We start from the raw sequence: 22,931 nt of genomic DNA on the forward strand, positions 1-22,931 counted from the left end.
TTAAAATATAGTTTTTGGTTTTGAGGTAAATGCGATAGAATTTTATTGAAGTAATATAGTAAAATACCTCCTTAATATTTTTCTTTAAAAACACATTTTTAACTAGTGGGAATAGTTCTTCTAAAAAAAAGAAAAAAGAAAACCTAGTGGGAGTAGTTTTAATAATAATATTATTAAAAAAATGATACAAAAAAGTCCTATTCCAATTAATGATGCTCCTTTGTTATTATTAGTGATTGAAAATAGACAGACCTCATGATATTCCTTTGTTAGTGCTGTTCTTTCCAAGGCTTTTTTGGCGGTGAGGTTATGTATTTATATTTAGAGAGGATGGCTGTGCCTCCTACCATGTACTTTATTTTCTTCCGTTATTTAAGATTTTCATTTTAGCAATAAGACATGAAAGGCCCAGGAATATACTGTAGACTGCCTTTCATAAATTGAAACATTGCGAAACACCCCAGGTATTTTGAGGTGAGGAGGGTGGGTGTAAGAAGAGGAAAGGGAATGAAATAGAATGGATTTTAAAGGACATTTTACATATGTTCTTGTTTGGGGAGTTTTGTAGAAAGAAATAAATTGACTAAAACAGAATTCTCATTCCATTATATATTAATTATATTCCACTTTCTGTTTTTTTTATTATTTTTTTTTATAAACTACATTATATTTCATTTATTTGTATACATTCATAATGATTCATTCCAAAAGTGGACAATAAAGAAACGTTTTTCATCATCTTTTTTTTATTAGAAGACAAATGAAGTATGATGCCAATTTAGCAGAAGTACATTTCCTTCTCTACCAAAAAAGAAAAAATGTTACCTCTTTCATTAACTCCCAACATACATGGGGAAAAAATTCCCCTTCTTTTCATTCCATCCCTTTATAAACAGGAATAGACTCATAAACATCGAGTAAAATATGAGAGAGAGAGAGAGAGAGAGAGAGTATGATAATCCACAGGAAACTCATAACATTCACATCAAAACTTGAGTGTAATAAAAGAGGAAAAATAATCAAACACCAGACATTAGGACAATTTTATCTCTTGGATCTTCACTACTATCTAACCAGCAAGTTTTCTCCACATTTTACTTCTTTTTGATACATGAGAAAGGCTTAAATTTAATCTACTCTTTTTTCTTTGAGGAATGGGAAGAATCCTCAGCTTGACTAGTAGACTGACTTACACTAGCTTCGGCTTGACTTGTAAACTGATTGACACTAGCTTTGGCTTCAGCAAGAAATGCAGGATCTGGCTCATGTTTATCTGAAGGTTCCTTCATCGCCATATAAATATAAAAGGCAATAACCACATTAACCGATATGACAGCAAGGAAGCCACTCACCAGTGTCATAGAATATGGAGACAAATTGGCTGAACCTGTCCAAGATGAGTAAATACTAATTGAGGTCATCCAATTGTAAAGGTTAAAGAAATTGAATAGCTCCCTCCCAAATCTTAGCATAGAATCTGATAAGCAGAGCATACAGAAAATTAATAAGAAAAATGACATTTTCCTCCCAGAAAACAAAGGAGAAGAAACTTCATCCAAACAAACATTTAAGTTCTTTTTGGAAAAACAGCTAGCATTCGCCACACAATAGTCCAGCTATGCAATATTCTTAGCGATTGATTACAAGAACAGAGTTGCAACTTTCCTGAAGGAGGCTCTGCACAGCCTTTAAAAGACAGTTTAAATACAAGGGTCAGAACAAGATGTTACTAAAAAGTATCTCCTAGATGTTGCTTTTACAAGATGCCCATCCCACTGATACTTTTTTTTTTAACAATAACATAATAATCTTGCAATCCTTGGTTTTGAGATCAACTACTTCCTACTTGATAGACTTTATCCACATAATCTGACTTGATGAGGGAGAGAGAGAGAGAGAGAGAGAGAGAGAAATTCATTGGCTTAACTGCCTTTACAATTTCATAAGGAAAGTTTTCTTTAATGGAATGCTGTGAAACACACTAGGACATTTGCCACCACTACATGTTGGAGCTGATTATGAAAGTTGAATTGTGAAGATTGAAAGAATCTATTTTCACTAATTTATACATAGACGAGCAGATACAGCACAAAATGTTATTTAGCTAGATTCATAAGAGCTCCAAGAAATGAAGTTCAGATACAGTTGCCCATGATATGAACAACTAAACTTTTGACTTTCTCTCTACAAGGAACATCTTAGTTCATAAGTTATGAAACTACCCGAAACTATTAAAGCATGTATCTAGTTGGTAAAAAATGTGAAAGTAGAAACCTTCTACATTACTCTAAAAACAGGATATACTGGCAACTTTAAGGTAAATGGGTGCTCTCTCTCTCTCTCTCTCTCTCCCCAATTGATTAAAAGAACAATGGAAAAGGTGCATAGATTTTTTTTTTTTTTTTTTTTTGCATTTTGGAAAATATTAATTATTTTCCCTTTTCCATCTTCTATTGGTTAGGCTACACTTAGGGTCCGTTTGGATAGAGCTTATTGCTGAAAACTGAAAACTGAAAACACTGTAGCAAAATAATTTTTAAATGTGTGAATAGTACCGTGGGACCTATTTTTAATAATAAAAAAAAATCTGTAAAGTGAAGTTTGTGAGTCATATGAACAGTACACGGGACCCACAAATGTGCTGAAGTCAACAAAATTGGCTACTGTTCATGCACAGTAACATGAACAGTAGCCTTGTCCCCTATGAAACACGTGCAGCAGAAGGAAAAAAAAAAAAAAAAAACGCTGAAGTCGCAGACACTAACTTTTTCATCCGTATCCAAACTCAGCCTTAGTACCCATGAAATTTTTAAACTGTATTATTCCCACAGCACTCAATGAAATTATACAATCCAACCTTCTTAAGAAACAGGAAGTGATCACGTTGTTGCTAGAAACTCATACAGAAACAGTAGTTTATCAATAGAATTTCAGGAAAATATCACATAAACCTAAACCAACCAATGAAAATAAATGGTTTTAGAGTAAGATGTTCCAAAATGGCTTCAACTTCAACTGCCTGGAGGTTTCTTTACTTCAATCTCTACTTTCCTTGAATGATAAAAAACATCAGGCATGAAATTGTACTTATCTTTCAGTCCCTAATGTAACTACTTTAACTAAATCAGCCCCAAAATATAGTTTCCACTACCCGCTTCTTTTAAATACTGTACTTTATGTTTCTGAAGTGGTGAATACTTACCTAAAAGCTCTTTTCCCCCCAAACTATTTTGAAGTTAATAAGTTGCCCACATTCCCAAGACATATTCAAGATATTCGTAAAATCAATTTGATTAGGTTTCATTTACAGGGATTCTTAAGCTTCCTAAGCAATGTATTTTCGAGGACATAAAAAAAATTTAATTATATCTTTTTTCTCCAAACCTCCCAAAAGATAGGAAGAGAAAGATTTAACCTTTTTACAAAAACGCAGGAAACTTGTCAATAAAAGGTTTACTGGTTTACTATTAATTCAAGTGTGGGGGTGGGGAGGGGGGGAAAACAACAACTTAAATAAAAAGAAGTCGACCAGTGACAATCCTGACTCAAAACTAAGACCTTATATAAGATGCACTACAAAAATTTAGTCATTCTACTATATAACAGATAGCAGATAACAAAAACATTTCCAATGAGTTTTAGCTCAAACTACACCTCCTCCTCCACAGGACAGAAGTGAAGAGGCAAGTGGGGTCAGTTGCCCGTCAGAGGTGAATTCCCCTAGATTACTTGGCAACTGAGTTTTAACTGTTCATACGTTTTACTGGCTGGATTCAAGTCCAAAAAGCTCTTCTTTAGATAGGTTCCCTACGTTATTCAAAAACACATAGGTGGAGAGGACTAGAGGGTAATGTTGTGGGTTCAAAACAGATAACAAAAACTTACATTTTCAAAAATTAGCTGCACTCAAGAACTAAATGTTTAACACACAACAAACTTACCAGGAAGCAGATTATGGTTGAAAGCATACAAAATTGCAACAGGAGCCATCCACATAAACATCGATGCAACGAAAAATTTCTTTATAACTCCTGCCATTGTTTACCTACAACCTAGAAAGAAATAACAAGCAATAATGTCACAACCCATATCTATAAATCACCACATACAACTCAGAGAGAGAGAAAAACAGAATTAAACTTTGCGTCTCCCTTAGTTTAATAACATTTCCCACTCTTTTCAACAAATAAACGCACACAGACAATTCATCAAACAGGTTGTGTGCAATTCTAAACTACTAATTGTGTTTACTTATATTTCTCAAAGAATCAAATAATTAAGACCTTGTTTGATCATTTTTTTTCAAATCTTAATTAGTTTAATTAACAATTTCTCACTTATTCAACATATAAACACGTACAGACAATTCGTCGAACACGTTGTGTGCACATCTAAAATACTAATTGGAGCAAGCAAAATGAAATCGGAAACACACTATGAGGTGGAAAACAAACGAACTTGAAGGTTTCCCAGTTCGATTTTGGTGCCGATGCGATTCCGGCAAAGTTGGTTAGAGCCGCCGGGACGCCGGGACGGAGGAAGCACACGCCGGCGAAGGAGGGAGGCTGGGGAAATCTGATCGTGTTTGATGAGGATGAGCAAATAAGAGATTTTTTTTAAAGACTAAAATCCAATGCTTAAACGACGCCGTTTTTTTGTGCCTATCGGTAGTGAAAAATATGTGGGATTAATTTGACAATTGTGGAGGGATTAAACGACGCCGTTTTGGTTTTCAATAATGTTTTTCTGTTATCAATAAAATGAAGAGAAAAAAGAATTGACAATTTGAGGAGGGATTAAATTGAATTTTAGCCCCAAAAAATTATTTTAAAAATTATGAGAATTTCTGTGAAAGCAAACTCTATTTGTTTCAATGAAAAATATTGTAGAAAGTATTTCGTGGGAAATTGACTTGTTTTCTAGTGATTAGTTGTGACCTAGAAAATGAATTAGAAAATTATTATTTGTGACGTGGAGTTTATATGTAGTGGTTTATTGAGTATGTGATGTTCAAAAAAAAAAAGAGTTTTTTGTTTGGGCTTGAATTTTTTAACTATTTAAAAAATAGTTAGATATAGCTTATGTTTAATACTTTTTTGCATTAGACACGTTACGATTTGAACACGTGTTCAAATTATGTTCAATACAAAATGACACTGGACACAAGTTTCACCCAAAAAAAGTTTTCTTTTGACATGCATTTTCCATCTTACCAAATACCCAAAAATGCATTTTTACGCTGAAAGAAATGGAGAATATCAACTCTAAAAAATTTGAATCTACACCAAATTATAGAAATAGAATATTTATTTAAAATAATCTTATACATATTATTTTTATAAATAAAAGGAATTAATAATTGAGAATAAATTCAATAAGGATGAGGTTAAACTCTTTAGTTTACATCAGCCAATAAGGACATGCCACATTAATCTTTTACATAAGATTCATTGTAAATCAATACATTCTAATACACCTAATAACATGTTAAAAAAAAAAAAAACCTTATATCATGTTATCATACTAGATGTGAAAAAGAGTCCCTAAAATCTCATCTCCCTCCTCGACTCCTCTGTCTCCTGCCACAAACCTCATTGGACCTTCGTTTACCATCGCATAACTCGCCAGACCTTCGTTCTCCGCCACATCAATTCACCAGAGTCGCTATTCAAACCTTGACAGTGGGTTTGCACACAATTTTGTTTGTTGTTCCATAGCTAACATAGAATCCTGTCTTTTATTGAATGAGTTTATTATGTTTATTGATATAGATACGTACATTGAAGTCATGCATTCCACTGTCAAAGTTGAGTCACTATTGAAACTTTTACATTGAAGTCTCATTGAATAAAAGTGCCTCCTATATGGTTTATTGTGTTTCCATTTGTGTTTCTTGTGTTATTGAGTTTTATCCATTAATTGTTAGAGCAAGTGAATTACTTTTCTTCTCTTTTCATATCCATTAAGCGTCTCCTATGTCAGGTTAATTACTTCTCTTTTTTCTTTGATAATTTTATTATGAGCCTAAAAGTTTCCAATTAACGATGAGAACGATTTTGGGAAAAAGAAGAAATCAAGAAAAATTAAAACTTGAGCAAACCTACAAAAACGATGAGATTTCAGATTTGAAAAATTAAAACTTGAGCAACGATGCTGGAAACGATGAGATTTCAGATTATTATTATTTTTGGATAGGAAAAAAATGAGATTTGGGTTTAAGTTTGTTCTGAAATCAAAAACGTTGATGAAAATGGGAGTTAATTGAGATGTTATTAGGTGTGGTAGGATGTATTTCTCATTAAGTAAAAGACTAATGTGGCAATCTATTATTGAATGTGTAAAACAGAAGTTTTACACCTCGTCCTTACCAAATTTGAACTCCTAATAATTTGAATATTATTCACAGGGATAATTAAACCCCCACTCACATAAGGGTGAATCCTTGTGATGAAAAATACCACATCACTCATGTTGATAATTGAAATCAAACACAACAATTAAGAACTCAATCTCCAATCTAAATCCCGATTGAGTTAAATTTGAGCGATACCATTAAGAAAGTGACACTAGAAGAAAAGAACAAACAATCACAACTAAATATTTGAATGCAAGTGACACACACACACACACACACACACACACACACATATATATATATATATTTATGGAGAGAGAGAGAGAGAGAACTAGCACTAGAAGAAAAGAACAAACTATCACAACTGAATATATGAATGCTGGTGACAGATACAGAAATTTTGACTATTTGTCTCTACTAGCATATGTGCACATGCATATATATATATATATATAGAGAGAGAGAGAGAGAGAGAGAGAGAGAGAGAGAGAGAGAGAGAGAGAGAGAGAGAGAGAGAGAGAGAGAGTAACATTAGAAGAAAAGAATAAATTATCACAACTGAATATATGAATGCAGATGACTGACATCCATCTATCTCTCCTAATTCTCACTCTCTCTCCCTCTCTCTAATTTTTTATTTTTTTTCAAATGAAAAAAAAAACCTTGAACATTTATAAACCTTTTCTCATTTGGGTGAAATTATAAATATTTGTTTTAGAATTGCCTCCATGCAATTAATTTTAAGAAAGAAAAAGTGGGAAAAGTTGGATTTAAGTATAACAATAGTAATTTTTACAATTTATGCTGGAGTTATAATTTTTTGTGTTCATAGGTATTGATATGTTCACGGGAATTGTAATTCTTGAGAATTTTGTCAGACAAACAATTAATTTTTTACAAATTCTCAAAAATTAACAATTCAATTTTTAAATTAGAGCAAAATGAACACACCATTAGAGAAATCTCCTCCAATCAATATACACTATTTTCAAATGACTATCACATGTGTTTTAACCACGACTTATCAAATCATTTAAACAAAAAATATAACTAATAAATATGTCATATGATTAAATCGCACGTCGCACGTAAATTAGGGATATTCAAAATTGCTACTTGATTACATCAAAAATAAAAGGATTCTACAAAAACTCATGCCACCATTTTTGTAAGTTCTTGCTATTTTCCATTTATGCTAAGCTAAAAAGGCGCTCTCACAAAAAAAGAAGTATACTTCTTTAACTTAGGAAGAACATTAAAAAGCCATTTATCTAACACAAACTCACCCCACCATTTTTTCACCTAATAATCATGTCCGACTGATAAATTACAAGTGCTATCGTGGGCTCCTAGCACTGGTTGTAGTGAAGCCTTTAGGCCCATCGGGCTAGGAGTGACATACAACCTGAACCCAGCAAAAGTGAAAGATGAGCCCCAAGCTGGAGCCTCAAATTGCTTTGCATTCGAGGGTTCATGAAATCAGCTGCAAGAAGGTCTACCAAAGCCATGTAGATTAAGATCCCAGCTGAGGCAGAGTTGAACAGGCCTTCCACAATCAATGCTGTTGGGCTATTCTCCTTGTAGATATTTGATATTCCCATGCCAATTGCAATTCCAAATGGAGTTGTGAGAGAGAAAAAAAGTACCATAATTGCAATGGCTCGAGACTTGAATTTTGCCTGCACAAAATATTGAAATCAAGCACCGACCAGATAAGAATTACTGTGCCCATCCATTGATAATGATAGTTCAATTCGATGCTCTATCTATTCCCTTAGTCAATTCTTCTATCCCTTCTAAATATTTCTTTATACTTTTTCATAGCCACCAAATGTCATTAAGGACAAATAAGCATTACCCGTCGCATAATTTTGAAATATGTGATTTAGTCGATAGTTATAAGAAATATATCATGAAAGAGATTATGTATAATGTATATCAAATACACAAAATAAATTTTCTACAACAGGATGGTCCACAAATTTGTGGATTCTACTTATAATTAAGGGTGTGTTTTACATTGTGTTCATTGTGTTAGGGATTGCTAAGTGTTTTAAGGCTTCAAAAGCTCTTTACTAGGGGAAAAAAGCAAATTTAAAAAAAAAAAAAATCCGTTTGACAAAATTTTAGTAGAGCTTGTTTGGAAAAGTTTAAGTTTAAATCACATTTTTTTAAGCATATAAGATTGTAGTAAGAAGAAAAGTTTTAATTATAGAACTTTTGTAGAAAAAGACTTATAAAAAAGTTAGCATCTGTAAGATAAAAAGTGTTAAAGATGTTTATGCCTATTTAATAACCAAATAGAAAAAGAACTCATAAAAGTAAGAAATGAATATAAAACTATATTCCTAAATATCCCAATATTATCTTATAAATTTACTAAATTTCATACTTAAATCCAAAAAATTAATTATTGACCAATGCTTATTAATATATGTGTTGCATGCCACCATGTGTTATCTCACTTTAGGATGGTCTACGGATGTGTGGATCCTACTTGACTATAAAACATGTTTCATGCAAGAAGTGCACTATAATTCCAAATATTATAATTCCAAATATAATATAATTCCTACTTTACTATAATTCCAAATATTACTCAAAAGGAACTGTATAGATTTCTGCTAGCTTAATTGATATACTATAGTTATAAAAAGTTATAAAGATGTTATGCTTATTTGATAACCAAATTGATAAAGCACTCATAAAAGTGAGAAATGATATATAACTATTACTACTAAATATCCCAATATCATCTTGTAAATAATAAATTTCACAATCTAAATAATTTATTTTTTGCCCAATGCTTATTAATATTTGTCTTGCATACAACCATGTGTTATCTCACCTCAAGACAAGATGGTCCACGGATGTGTGGATCCCACTTTACAGCAAAACGTGTTAAATGCAAGAAGTGCATACTTGTAAGTTGCAATCTACCAATAATTCTAGGACTGCCATTACAATGTTTACCCCATCGTTTCTCATAATTATTCTATGTTACTGATTATAAGTGGAAGAAAAAAATAATTAATTAATGTAAAAGTGATTGGCAATTAGTTATAATTTACCTCATATAATAATTGTGAAAAATAGTGCTGCAAATGTTATAATCATAGAAAAACATGTGCCATATTTTGTTAGACTATGAGGCTTCATCATCCTTCACTCAAAAAAATTGAAATTTCATTATCCTGTCCCTTCCAAGGGAGCCCATTGTTGTGAGGCTATAATCCAAAGGCCCAAGCACAAACTACTAAAAGATCAAATGTGTTGCATATCTATCACTTCACTTTATTTGGAAGTGAAATGACGGGGCACTAGTATTAGTACATTTTGTGCCCCAAGAATTAAAAAAAGAAAAGAAAAAAAGGACTTTAGAAGATTTCAACATTGACGGCAATGACCGACCTTGAGATTTTCATTGAAGTAGACTTGCGTTTATGATTGAATCATAAGATGCTTTGAAAAAAAAAAAAAACAGTGCGGAGTGCATAATATAGTCTTTTTTATTATTATAAATATAGTCGAATATAGTTTGGACCCATACAATTGTGGAGGGTATGTATTAGACAGTCTAATAAATACCCCTTCATCATTGCAAAGATGTTGTAATGTGTCCTATCATATGCTTGAAGGCTATCCCCTACATTTATTTATAAAAAATTAAAATAACAAGGCTATCCCCTCTTGCTTTTGTTAACACGTGTATAACATGTGTCATTGTGTTAAGGCCTCAAACGGGTCTCACTCGTATTAGAGGTCAAAAAGCTAATAAACTAGTATCATTTAAATTGAAAATAACGCGGCTCTTTGTTAAAAGCTATTCACAATTGTCATGTGCTTTAAGGAGACTTCAAAGTATAAGTCTGGTGCCACAAAAAAGTCTACACAAAAAGCCACAACTTGCCACGTGGTGAGTTGTGGTTGGCGGAAGGGTGGTGGTGGCGGCTTTTTGTGTGGGCTTTTTTGTGGCACCAGAAAGACCTGACTTTAAACTTACATGGTGAAGTAAGAGATGCCAATAAATAAATATCATTTAAAGTTATACAACGCAATTTTATCTCTTTATTTAATTATTTATTCTAGTAGATATTATTATATTTCTATTTTTTTTTACTAAGAGTTGTGCTATTTCAAGATTAAAAAAAAAAAATTATGGAAGAAAGCGTGCAATGAGAGAGCCATATCTTTTTCTTTTTATTTGGAATGGAGAGAGTCATTTTATGATTTGGATTAATTTTAAATGATATGATATTATGTACAATGTTAGATAAAATGATAAAATCACATATTTTTAGTTTTAGTTTTTCTCCTTTCTATTTAGTTCATGTTCACCTTTTTGTTTTTACAATTTGATTTTTCTCTGTCTTGGTTGGTAGGTGCAGTGTTGCAAGTACACAGATGAGGATATACATTCATATTGTGTCAAATAAAGAAATAAAAATAATACCTGTGAGATGCATCCACCAAGACCCAAACCTTCAAAAAATTGATGGAAAGTCAATGCTGCTACTAGGGGCTTGATTGTTTTTGGGCTTTCAGAAGCACCGAGAGAGATGCCAATAATTATGGAATGCACCACAATTCCCAACTCCAAAACCTATACACAAAATTTTGTCCAAACCTTTTTATGTTTTAAAGAAGCACTATATATTTTTCTTAATAAAGTAATAAACACAAGGAAAAAAAAATAGTTATATAGGATTTTGGAATTGGCTGAAGATTTATTCTTCTTAAGAAACATAGAAAACAAAGGTCTGACAAAACGGATAGTAGAAACTAGAGTAAACACATCACACATGGTATATTTTTTACAAAAAGAATCTAAATCAACTATATTTTAAAGTTTATGTCTAACTAATCTTTCTATTCTAACTTTAGTTAATTCAATTGGTAAAATCTAAACTTTCTTCTAAAATAAATATTTTTTAAATTTATTAAAATGATAATAAAGAATAATTATCATTGAACAACAGCACAAGTCCAACAAATCCTCTGTATCTAAAAACTTTTATTTTTCAAACCTATTTCTCTTTTCAAGTTTACATGATTTTTCTTTGTAGGTTAAAAATATCATACTTGTTCAAAGAATGAGGAGGAAAACACATAAAAATACAATAGAACAAGAAACGAAGGTAGCAGGGGACACAAAGAGAGTGTACTCAATTATCAAAACATACCCAAAAAAGGTTGAATCCGATTAAGAAAATTGGAACAAAAAAAGAAGAAGAAGACCCATTAGTATCTGAGATATAACTTGGTGTCTAAGAAGATCCTTAGATAGTGACGGCTCTAGGAATTTTTTTCAAGGTGTTTCTTGGGAAGTGTAAATTACACAATCTTATTTCTTTTTAGTCTTTAGGTAATTGGGTTTGATTCGATGTTATTAATTCCATTCCGTTCCGGCCGTAATGGCTTGAAAATACCATGCCTATAAATAAACCGGAACAGTAACCCACCCTATTCCACTTCGGAAAAAATTTTGGGTCATTTCGATTTATTTCGGGTGTTTTAGTAAATACCGGCTGAAATTTAAGATTCGGCCGGCATGAAGTTTGTGCTTAAATTTTTTTTTTTCTTCTTAAAACCAAAACAAATTTGAATTCTGTAAACCAAAAAACCTCAAAAGAAAAAAAAATGAAAAGAAAAGAAATGAACAAAGATACCTATGTAGCTAAAAAAAAAAACGTATTGAGAAATTAGAGATATGATTCAAAACTTGGGAAGAAGCACTGCCGCACTGGTATTGGTAGAAGATACAGAAGTTACGAACAATGAGGAAGGCAAAATGTAGATGTAAAAGTGTAGATGTAAAAGTGTAGATGAAAATGTAATAAAATTTAAAAGTATGAAGTGTAAAAATGGAGGATACAAAAGACATGTGTGGTTAAGAATAAATAATTAAAAATGAGAAGTAAGTAATATATGTCTAGTGAGGAAAAATAATACTATAATAAAAAATAATAAAATGTTGAAAATTGTGTTGTATTGGGCAGTGTGCTTAGTCGAAGGAATTAAGCCACTGCTAGCCTGTAGTAGTTTTATTATAATTTTTTTTTTTTTTCAGATTTTAGTTCAATATTTTTTGAGTTTTTCCTTTTTGCTTGAAAGACCCCAATATATTGTTAAATTGCTCAAATTATGGACCAAAATTTAATTTTAGTGGCATAAAAAAATTCAAGGTGGTCCCAAAATTTTTTTAAAAGTAAATAAATATAAAATTTTAAATTATTATATATAATTTTTTTTTTCACGTCAGAGTGGTCTGAGACCATCCTGGCCACTGTCCTCCGACCCCAAATCCTCAACAACAATGCAGACCCCATGACCATGACCATGAGTCTTATGTGTGTGCACATGTACATGACCCTCATGCTCACCTTGCAACTCTTGGTCCCCGCTAAGAGATCTAGCTTTATTGAAGTGTGATATTTTATAGTAACTAGTTGCAAAAGTATCTATCATCAGGGTAACAATAGCAGAGAGCATAGTAACAAAGCAAGTGAATGGGAAATTGCCCCAAGGGTTTTGGCCAAGACAAGGACTTGTTAAGCTCTCAAAAGCGTCTGGTAATATGTGGATAAACCCAGTTGCAAGAATCACACCAGCTGCAAAGGCTTTGATCATGAAGAAGATGTTGTTTTCAGGGTTTAAGGTTGGGATTTTTTTGCCTATATATGATTGGGAGTGACACACCAAGTCCACTTGCTATTAGAATTGTACTTTCGCTATTAGCTTGAACTTTAGACCTTTGGTTTTGTTTCTTTATTCGGGTTGGGTCTCACAGCTACATTCTGCAAACGCCAAAAGAGGAAGAACAAGAAGAAGGAAGTAAAACAAGATGAGCTTGCTCATGGTTTCGAAGGAAGAGAGAGAGAGAGAGAGAGAGAGGGAGAGAGAGAGGAATGAGCTAAGTAAAAGTTAAGTGAATGCTATTAGTTCTCAAGTTTTAAAAATAAGTAGTATTATTTCATTTCTTAACTATCATTAATATATTATTTACATGACTAATAAAATACTGACTTAGCATTTTTTTAATAAAAATATTATAATTTTTTTTTTACAGGAAAAAATTCATTAATAGTAAAAGGAAAAAGTTATCGAATGCTTTAAGGATATTAGTTTAGAACATAATTTTTTTTTTTAAAATGTATGGAAAAAGAAAAAAGTATCTGACTTTTTTATAACTTCTATATTTCCTACGAAAATTATATTAATTTTTTTAAAAAATTGTTTATCAACAAATTGCTTGAGGGAATTAATTAACAGAACCCATACTAAAATACTTGACCCGGCATATCAAACCCATTAATACATAACATAACTTGTTGCAGTCTTTTAGAGAGGGCACACATGAAACGAAAAGAGAGTTACAATTAATTGGTGAATATAACGTGGCATGTAAGCAAAAAGGTTATTTAGCCAAAATGGCGACATTATGAGTAGATTGAGAATTGGCAACATGGAATTGCATGATGCATGTTTGGAATTGACTATGGATTGACAAGTGTGTGGTAATTAAGCCTAAATGACAACATTATGAGTTATTTGAACTGATATAATTGAACTTACGAACAAAAAGGTTATTAGTTAAATTTTTTTAGCCGTGTAAAGGGTGATCAAATAATAGATCGGATAATGTTATGTACATAATAATTTCACAACAAATTTTAAATGGTAAAATTGTTAATGGTAGGTAAAAAAGTGATGTTAGTAGTGTGCTATATTATAATTGGTATCAGTTTATCATTTTAAATTTGTTGTAAAGTATTGTGAAAATATTACGGACATAACATTAATATAATTTAAAAGTATAATAAATTGACAGTTTTCTCCAAAATGACAACACCTAACCAATCTTACAAATCTGTTGAGACTCCATTGTTATTTATAAAAAATTGGGTTTTAAGCATTGGGATTAGAGTTTGGTAGTAGTTGTTTTTATACATACAATTAGCTTAAATTTACACTTATAAATCAATAAATTATTTATTTATTTTTTATATGTCCACACAAGTTAAAAGAAAGGGTAAAGTTTGTTTGTTTGTTTGTTTGTTTTTTTTTTTTTTTTTTTTTTTTTTTTTTTTTTTTTTTTTTTGTTGAGAAAGGGGGTAAAGTTTGTTATTCCCGCAATTTTACACACATCAATATATCCTAGAAGAAAATATTAAAGTCAAATAAGTCGCGCAGTGTTACCGTGTAGATATGACTCTACGGACCCAGCTATGGTCCAGTGTGGAATCATTGGCTTTATAGAAAAGAAACAAAGGGGTATGCAGACATTGGTAAGTTTAAGGAAGTCAAGGACTCAAAGTTTAAACTTTATAATTCTTTTTAAAAAGTCTAATACAACAATAATTTCCCAGCTCGACTTGACGAGTTATAATCGGTAGAGTAAGAGTAACAGTCCAAAATCCACCATTAATAAGTGAGTTATGTTAAAAATTGTGTAAATTATTGTGGTTCATACTTATTGAATTCTTTTATGTATAAAAGGTTACTAAGATGCATAAAAATTAAATGGTGTCATTTATTTGTTAAGATGAAAAAGAAAAAGAATAAAAGCCATATTTTTGGTAGAATAAAAGAGATCGATTAATATATAAGTAATATGTGGAATAATAATAATTAATGGCCTTATAACTTAGGGGATATTAAGTATTTCTTTTTGTTGGAATTGAGAACGTAATTCTATGTATATTGGATGATGGAAATTCTATAAAGAGGAGGCGTATGTGTAGAGAGGCAAGAGCGACAACAATACGTTTTCTTTTTTAAGGGAAATAGAGAGACAACAATACAATGACAACATAACCACGGACAACGTATATAATAATAATACACTAACGCTTTTTTTTTTTTTTTTTGGAAAGCGAAACCATCGATGTTTCATTATAATAAATCAAAATACAAAACTTCTAACGTTGGTGGGAGAGATTCCTCAAACCATACAAATTCATCCTCAACCTCTCTAGCAAATTTGGCCAAAGAGCGTGTATGGTTGGAGATTCCTCCAACCATAGACTAACGCTTTTAGTGATACTAGTTTAGGTGGCATGCGTAAAACACGCGCTACTTTTTTCTTTTTCTTTTTTTTTTTGGATTTGGAATGGGGGTTTTTGATTGTGAAATTAAGATAAAGCTTATTAAGATATCTAAGATCTATGAAACTTTATACTAAAAAATAAATGTATATCATATAATGTTAAACTTATTTGTATGAGAATTTTGATATCACTCAAACTCAGAGTAACTATTTAACAAATAAAATATCAACTTTTCTATGGGAGTTTTTTAGAGCTTATTTTCTTAAGGAAACCAATCTAAAATAAATTATATTTCCACGTTTATGGCTAACTAAATTCTCTCTCCCTGGTTTATTTAACTTTAGCTAACACAATTGGTAAAATCTAGAATTTCCTTTAAAAGAAAAACTTTTTAATGTCTTGAAATTATAATAAAGAACAATTATATTTTTGTAAACCAATCTCTGTTTTCAATTTTACTTGATTTTTTTTTCTTTGTAGGCATAAAAATTATACTTGTTCAAAGAATGGGGAGGGGAACACATTTAAAAAAAGAAAAAAAGAAAAAAGAGAAGCAGAAGAAGAAGAAGAAGAACAACAACAACAACAAGAAGAACAAACAGAGGAGGCAAGGGACACAGAGAGTGTATTCAATTATCAACAAGCACCCAAAAACCTTGAATCCAAGTAAGAAAAAATTGGAACAAAAAAACGAAAAAAACCCTTAAGGACTCATTATTACCTGAGATATTACACGATGTCTAAGAAGATCCTCGGACCCCGAATCATCAGCAACAAATGCAGATCCGTGAGCATGTCCATGACTTTTATGTGTGTGGACATGTACATGACCCTCATGCTCACCTTGCTGCTCTTCGTCCCCACTAAGAGGTCTAGCCTTAACGAAGTGTGATCTTTTATAGTAACCAGTTGCAAAAGTATCTATCATCAGGGTACCAATAGCTGAGAGCATAGCAACAAAGCCAGTGAATGGGAAATTGCCCCAAGGTTTTTGGCCAAGACAAGGACTTGTTAAGCTCTCAAAAGCGTCTGGTAATATGTGGATAAACCCAGTTGCAAGAATCACACCAGCTGCAAAGGCTTTGATCATGAAGAAGATGTTGTTTTCAGGGTTCAAAGTTGGGATTTTTTTGCCTACGATTGGGAGTGACACACCAAGTCCGCTTGCTATTAGGATTGTACATATTGCTACTAGCTTGAACTTTAGAGCTTTGGTTTTGTTTCTTTCTTCGGGTTGGGTTTCACAGCTACATTCAGCAAAGGCCGAAAGAGGAAGAACAAGAAGAAGGAAGCAAAACAAGATGAGCTTGCTCATGGTTTCAAAGAGAGAGAGAAAGAGAGACTAAAAGAGTGTGTTTTGTTGAGTATGTGGGGTTGTGAGTTGTGACTAACGAGAGGTCTTGCATTCAAATATATTTAGGAGTTCATGAATGAGAGAGAGAGAGAGAGAGAGAGAGAGAGAGAGAGGGTCAAATGAATGAATGAAGTAGGTAAAAGTTAGGAGTGAGAAATGAGGACATGAAATTGCATGAAGAATGTTTTGAGTTGAGTTGGGATTGACAAGTGTATGGTGATTAAGCAAAAATGACGACATTATGAGTTAACTAAGCTCATAATTGCATTTTTATTTTTTTAAATAAAAGTTGATAATTCATGACTGAACTTATCAAAAAGGATACTAGGTAAATTCGTTTTGCCGGGTAAAAGGTGATCAGAGAAAGGTGTATTTTATTTTCGAGCAAGATTTAGGTACAATACTTAGGTGCTCTTTAGATTTCTCTTTTAAGATTCTATCACATAAATTTTTTTTCATGGGATAAAAGTGTATTTTTTAGTTAAAGAGTTACATGGTAGAATCTTAAGAAAAAAACTTAAGGAATAGCATCTAAGGTACTGTACTCTATGTTTCAAAAATCAAACTGGGTTGGCCAGTCCGATTGGTTCAACCGAAAACCAGCCTTCAATTTGGTCCGGTTATGGGCAAAAATCGAAAATAACTTAAAAACCGAAAAAAATTTGAAAACCAACTAGTTCAACCGAAAAACCGAGAATCAGCGCGGTCGAACCGATTGGGTTGAAAACTTAAAACAACACCGTTTTTTGACCTTTTCCAAGCCTAAAACTACGTCATTTTGGGCAGGAACCTAAAAACTAACCTAAAAATATAATATTTAAGTTTATTATGTTAAGGATGATTTTTTATAATGTTATTATGTTAAATTCTTTAAAAAGATGTTATATATTGTATTTTTTTTTAAGGAAACATATTTATTACTATTGGTTTGTTAGTTTTAGTATATTAAAAAATTATTAATTATTTATATAATTTATATAAATAATAATTAAATTATTTATGACGTCATCGGTTTAATCATCGATTGGACCCCGGTTTGACCAAAAAATCGGTAATTAGTTTTTTTTTTTTTTTCAGTTATTTCACTGTACCGGTTTTTGAAACCTTGACTGTACCCAAGTTTTGTTCTTTATTTACATTTTTTTTCCTTTCTAAAATGACATCACAAACCTCATGAACGGTTAAGAATACGTACTTGTCTCAAAAAAAATTGGAATTAGACATTGGTAGTGTTTTTTTTATTATAAAAAAATTTAATTTGTAAAAATATAAAAAAAAATACATAACATTAAATTTATACCTGTAATCATTAAATTATTTATAAGCAATTATTGTTTTAAAAAAAAATTGTATTGCAACTTATAACTATGTTTATTTATTTTTAATATAGGTAATGTTAACTGGTTCCTTTAAGATAATTGTTAATAAACCATTTTAGAAAAGTTTTTATACCATTTTTATGGAAAAATTGTAAAAGTTGTTAAAATATTAATTATTTTTCCTTTTTTTACATAAATTTTTTTTAAAAAAATGGTTCACTAATAAATGTTCTTTGACATTCGTTAACATTTCTCTTTTAATATAACCCCACACACATAATAAAAAATAATTTGAAGTCAATTAACCTTAATTCTTTTGAGAAAAAAAGTCAATTAAGCTATGCAGTCTTACAATGGATTGAGATCAGGTGCAGTATTTAGAGTATTACACTTGATGCAATTGTAATCAATGGTTGAGATGAAAAGTTGAAAAAACAACTTTCAATCTCAATTATTAAATAAAATATAGTATTAAGGAAAAGTTAAAAAGTTAGAGTTAAAAAGTAAAAAATATAAAAAAATTTGTGAGAGAAAATTAGTGAATTACATCAGGTATTGGACTTAATCTCAATCTGTCGTGAGGACTTGACTTTGGGGCCCAGTTATGGTCTAGTGTGTCACCAATGAAATCATTAGCTTGATATAAAAGAAATTAGGCTAGCTTTACAATGTTTTTTTTTTTTTTTTTTGGTAAAATATAATGCCTTCATATACGAAGGTTAATGGGTTTGTTCAAAAAAAAAAGAAAAAAAGGGTTAATGGCATGCGTAGAAATGACGTCATCTAAAAGAAAAAAAAAAGAAAATGAATAAAAAAAAAGGATTGATCGATATATAATAATATGTAGAATAATTACAATTAAATAATTAACTTAATTGGATAAAGTGTTTTTTTTGGTTGGCAAATAACCTTATAACTCAATTAATTGATATATCATAATATTTTTTATGAAGATATTCAAAATTCAAATATCGTATTCTCCAACTATCGAATTATGATAAATAAAATATATTTCTTTTATTGTAACTGAGAATCTCTCTCTCTCTCTCTCTCTCCCTCTTTATATATATATAATTCTCTATGTACTTGAATGATGGAAATACTTTGCAAATTAAGATGTTGTAATATTGTTGTAACTTGTACATATATGTATAAAGAGACCAGAGAAACAACTTCAATACAATGACAACATAACAATAGTACACTAACACTTTAATGAAAAAAGCTTAAGATCCAGTATGCCATAGACATTAGATTAAGTGTGGCTGCTTTTTATTTTTGATAACTGATTAGAAATTAAGTGTGGTTGCTAATGATATGTAATTAGTAACCAATGATCTTATAACCTATTTTTATATATATTTTTGCATTATTTTCAGAAAAGTTATATATAGTTCAGTACCATAAAAAAACGAATTTAGAGGGTGAATAATTCTTCCTGGCATTTCATAATTTCCATTGACTATCATGTTAGGTTTATCCAACAAGCTTTATTCAACTAGACGGCGGGTCAATCACATTGCTTAGTTCATTATCATTTCACAAGAAATGGAAAATAATTTGTACTTAATTAATCAGTTTATGTTTGTATGAGTTGTACAACAATTCCATAAGAATCTCTGTGTGTATCTTGGTCAATTTTTAGGGTATATTTGACAAACAGCATAAATGATTCAGTTTTGATTTAAACCCAAAAAAAAAAAAAAAAACACTAATTCATAATTGAACATCGTTTTCGGGGAAAAATATATATGAAAATGTCCAAATTTATAAAAACTCGTTTTAGAAGAAATATGCATTTAAAAACCAAAATTAAAACTTTTTTTTTTTTTTTGAAACCTAAAACTTTCTTTTTTATGAGAACATATGTTGCAATTTTGAACTTGTTTTCTGCACAAAAAAATGTTATCAAACTGAAAATAAGTAAAGTTGACTATATCATTTCTTATTCATTAACTTCAATGACATCATAAATGATTTTTTCAAATTTAAAGAAGTGGTATTTCAGTCTCTAACTAGATTATTTCACTTCCTGTTCAAGAGACACGTTAAATACCTCATGAATCGACACCATGATGGATTAAATTTGGGACATTCGAGTTTACATCATGCCATAAACTAATAAGTCATCGCCAAGGTATCTTGTTAGCGGTGGAGTCACAAACACCCTTTTAAAGTTGAGGATAAAATTACCGAAAAGAAAAGGAAAAGAAAAAAGCTCTTGGAATTGTAAATGTTTAAGCCCAATACTCTTCCCACTTTTATTAGTTTAAGCCCAGATACCATGCGTAAAATGGCCCAGCTTATCCTCCATTCAAATTGAATATTACAGGGTGTTTATTTCTACGACCAACAGATTATTATTATTTTGTAAGGGATATTTTTGTGGGCCAAAAAAAAAAAAATTCATCTCAAATTTATTTATTTTTGGTTCTATTACAAGCTCAGTACCCTACAGGGGAAAAAAAAACACGACAAGAAAATGAATAAAATATTCAATAACAATCTATATCAATCTAGTATTAAGTACTAGCAAAAAAAAGAAAAAAGAAAAATCACATTTTCAATCAAAATTATAATTTTTTGAGGAAGCCAAGAAGAGAGTTATTCTTAGCCATTTCCAAACCAAAATAACAAACAATATGGCACACAATAACTTTGACATTCCTTTATTTTTTTAATAAAAAAATCCTTTATTTTTTTACTCATTTGTTTATGCAAGCCTCATAAATAAAATAAAAAACTCATTCTTTAAGCAATATTGGTGCTTTCTTTGGACAAGAAGAGAGGATAAGTGCTGAGTCCAACATGAAATATAGAACTTCCGTCCATTGTGACTTGACCACTTTAATTATTTGATGCATATACTAAATGGAAGGTCCAAATTTTTGTACTCTTAATGATTCCCTTGCTTTTGGTTCTTGGACACGATTCAACAATTTTTGCAATTATTTTTTGGGATCGTTCTCTCCCATACAATTCTGATTGGAAACATTTTATTGTGTTAGTGTTCGGCAAAGATCCATTTATTGCAAGAAAAAGTATTTTATACTCTGAAAAAATAACCGAAACCTTTGTTAAGGTATACTCTTTCATAGAATAAAAAGAAAAAAGAAAGAAAAAAGAGAATTTATTTTGATGGAGTAAGGTGCAGGTAATTATTTACTATTGAATATTATTTCAAAATCTTATAAAAAGTATTTTCCATTTTATTAAAAGAAAGATCAATTTTAAATTATTTTATATGATGATTTTTTTTCCATCAGAAGAAAATAAATTTGAAAAGACTGCAGAGTGCAGGCTTCTATTTCTTCAGTCTCAAACGAATCTGAAAAAGTAAAATATTTCATACACTTGAAAGTTAAAAATGACCCATATTCCTCATTACAGCTAGTCATCTACGAATCCATCTTATGTATTTCTTTTAGAGCAAAAAAATCATTACCACTCGCAGTTGCTCTGAAAATGGAGCATCGGGTGTTGCTGTTTTTCTTTAGTTTAATGAGGAAAAGGGCCTACGAATGGGGGAACAAAAAAGTCCCAAGAGAATATGACATGAAAGCAATAATTTAGTTGGTTGAAAACATGCATGGTTAAAAATCAAAGTTGAAAATATCACTACATCATTGGTTGGTTGCGGCTCTTAGACATTTTTTAAAAAAAAGTGTAATTTTATTAACATACAAATATCATATCGAGGGATTCCCGACTTTTTGTCGGTCACCTAATAAAAATGTAATGTATGAGTGGTTTTATACTTTTATGTTCATAAGTCAAAGGAGGAATTACCGAGGGTGGTTAGTCTAGTTGTTATGGGCTGACTCTTAAGAATTTGGAAGGTGAATGTCCCAGATTCGAATCTCGCAATGGAAAGCGCTATGACTCATCCGGATTCCCTACTTCTGCAGGCCTGAGCCCAACAGATAGAATGTCACTATAATCACACCAAAGTGAAAGAAGTCAAAGGAGAATCCCTAATGTTTATACTTTAATTTCCTCATGTATGAAATGTTATGTCATATGCAACATTGATTTTTTTTTGGGAGCAAATTGAATTCAGATTCATCAAGAAAATTAATTCAATTTGTTTTTACTTCTCTTCATTGTCCACCATGTAAAGAAAAGTAACAATAGCGTCCCTAAATATTTTCTCATTACTTAAAAGTATTTTCAAGTAATAAATAAGCTCTTTCTCAAAAAAAAAAAAAAAAAAGAGTAATAAATAAGATCTCATAAATCATCATAGAATAACTGTTTCTTTTCAAATAGTCACTCATTTAGTCATTTGTTTAGTTATAATTTTGCTACATAAATAATAATTTCTAAGTAAAAGTTATTTAATTTAAGAGTTTTGTAACTCAACTGACATTATTTCATATTTCTAACAAAGATGTTTTGAGTTTAAACTCTCCCTAACAATGAATTATAAAAACAAGTAAAAGTTACTATGAAGGAGCTATTTTATATACCTAAGCTCGCTCTCTCTCGTTAGAGAATTGGCTTGTCACTAAAGTGGCATAAGCTCATTCAATTCGTGTAAGTGTCACTTATTCCTTTTTTTTTTTTTTTTTTTTGATGAGACACTTGTTTCTTTTTTATGAATTGTTGGTTTAAAGGATCTGGCATAAGCTACTTCAATTCATGTGTCACTTGTTCCTTCTCTATGAATTGTTGGTTTATAGGATTGAAGATGGGTTTGATATTTCTTTGGAGTGGTAAAAAGCGCAAGCATGGTAGAATGAGCTGACTAAAAAGAATTATATTTAGGCTTTGGTTTGGGCCATATAATAGCTATTCCCCCAAACAAAAGAATTGTTTTTATGTATTTATTTTTTATACTAGCTACTTGGGCC

General features: G+C 31.0%; 2 protein-coding genes across 3 annotated transcripts; both read right to left on the reverse strand.

Annotated features, from left to right (window-relative positions):
* Positions 1–944: 944 nt before the first annotated feature.
* On the reverse strand, positions 945–4,658 carry LOC142642337 (uncharacterized). Of its 2 annotated transcripts, none has more exons than XM_075816690.1 (3): positions 4,459–4,658; positions 3,942–4,052; positions 945–1,387 (listed from the first exon to the last, which is right to left on the reverse strand). In XM_075816690.1, the coding sequence occupies exons 2-3, from the start codon at positions 4,036–4,038 to the stop codon at positions 1,134–1,136; spliced, it is 351 nt and encodes a 116-aa protein (XP_075672805.1). In that variant the 5' UTR covers positions 4,039–4,052; positions 4,459–4,658; the 3' UTR covers positions 945–1,133. The 2 variants fall into 2 exon arrangements, with proteins under 2 accessions (XP_075672805.1, XP_075672806.1); XM_075816691.1 differs by having other exon boundaries at positions 4,436–4,642.
* Positions 4,659–7,455: 2,797 nt separating this feature from the next.
* LOC142642706 (zinc transporter 1-like) lies at positions 7,456–16,777 on the reverse strand. The gene is made up of 3 exons (XM_075817116.1): positions 16,127–16,777; positions 10,809–10,958; positions 7,456–8,034 (listed from the first exon to the last, which is right to left on the reverse strand). Exons 1-3 carry the CDS (start codon positions 16,718–16,720, stop codon positions 7,729–7,731), a joined length of 1,050 nt encoding a protein of 349 aa, XP_075673231.1. The 5' UTR covers positions 16,721–16,777; the 3' UTR covers positions 7,456–7,728.
* Between the last annotated feature and the right edge of the window lie 6,154 nt (positions 16,778–22,931).

Source organism: Castanea sativa, chromosome 7 (assembly GCF_040712315.1).
Source record: "Castanea sativa cultivar Marrone di Chiusa Pesio chromosome 7, ASM4071231v1".
Taxonomy (NCBI): domain Eukaryota; kingdom Viridiplantae; phylum Streptophyta; class Magnoliopsida; order Fagales; family Fagaceae; genus Castanea; species Castanea sativa.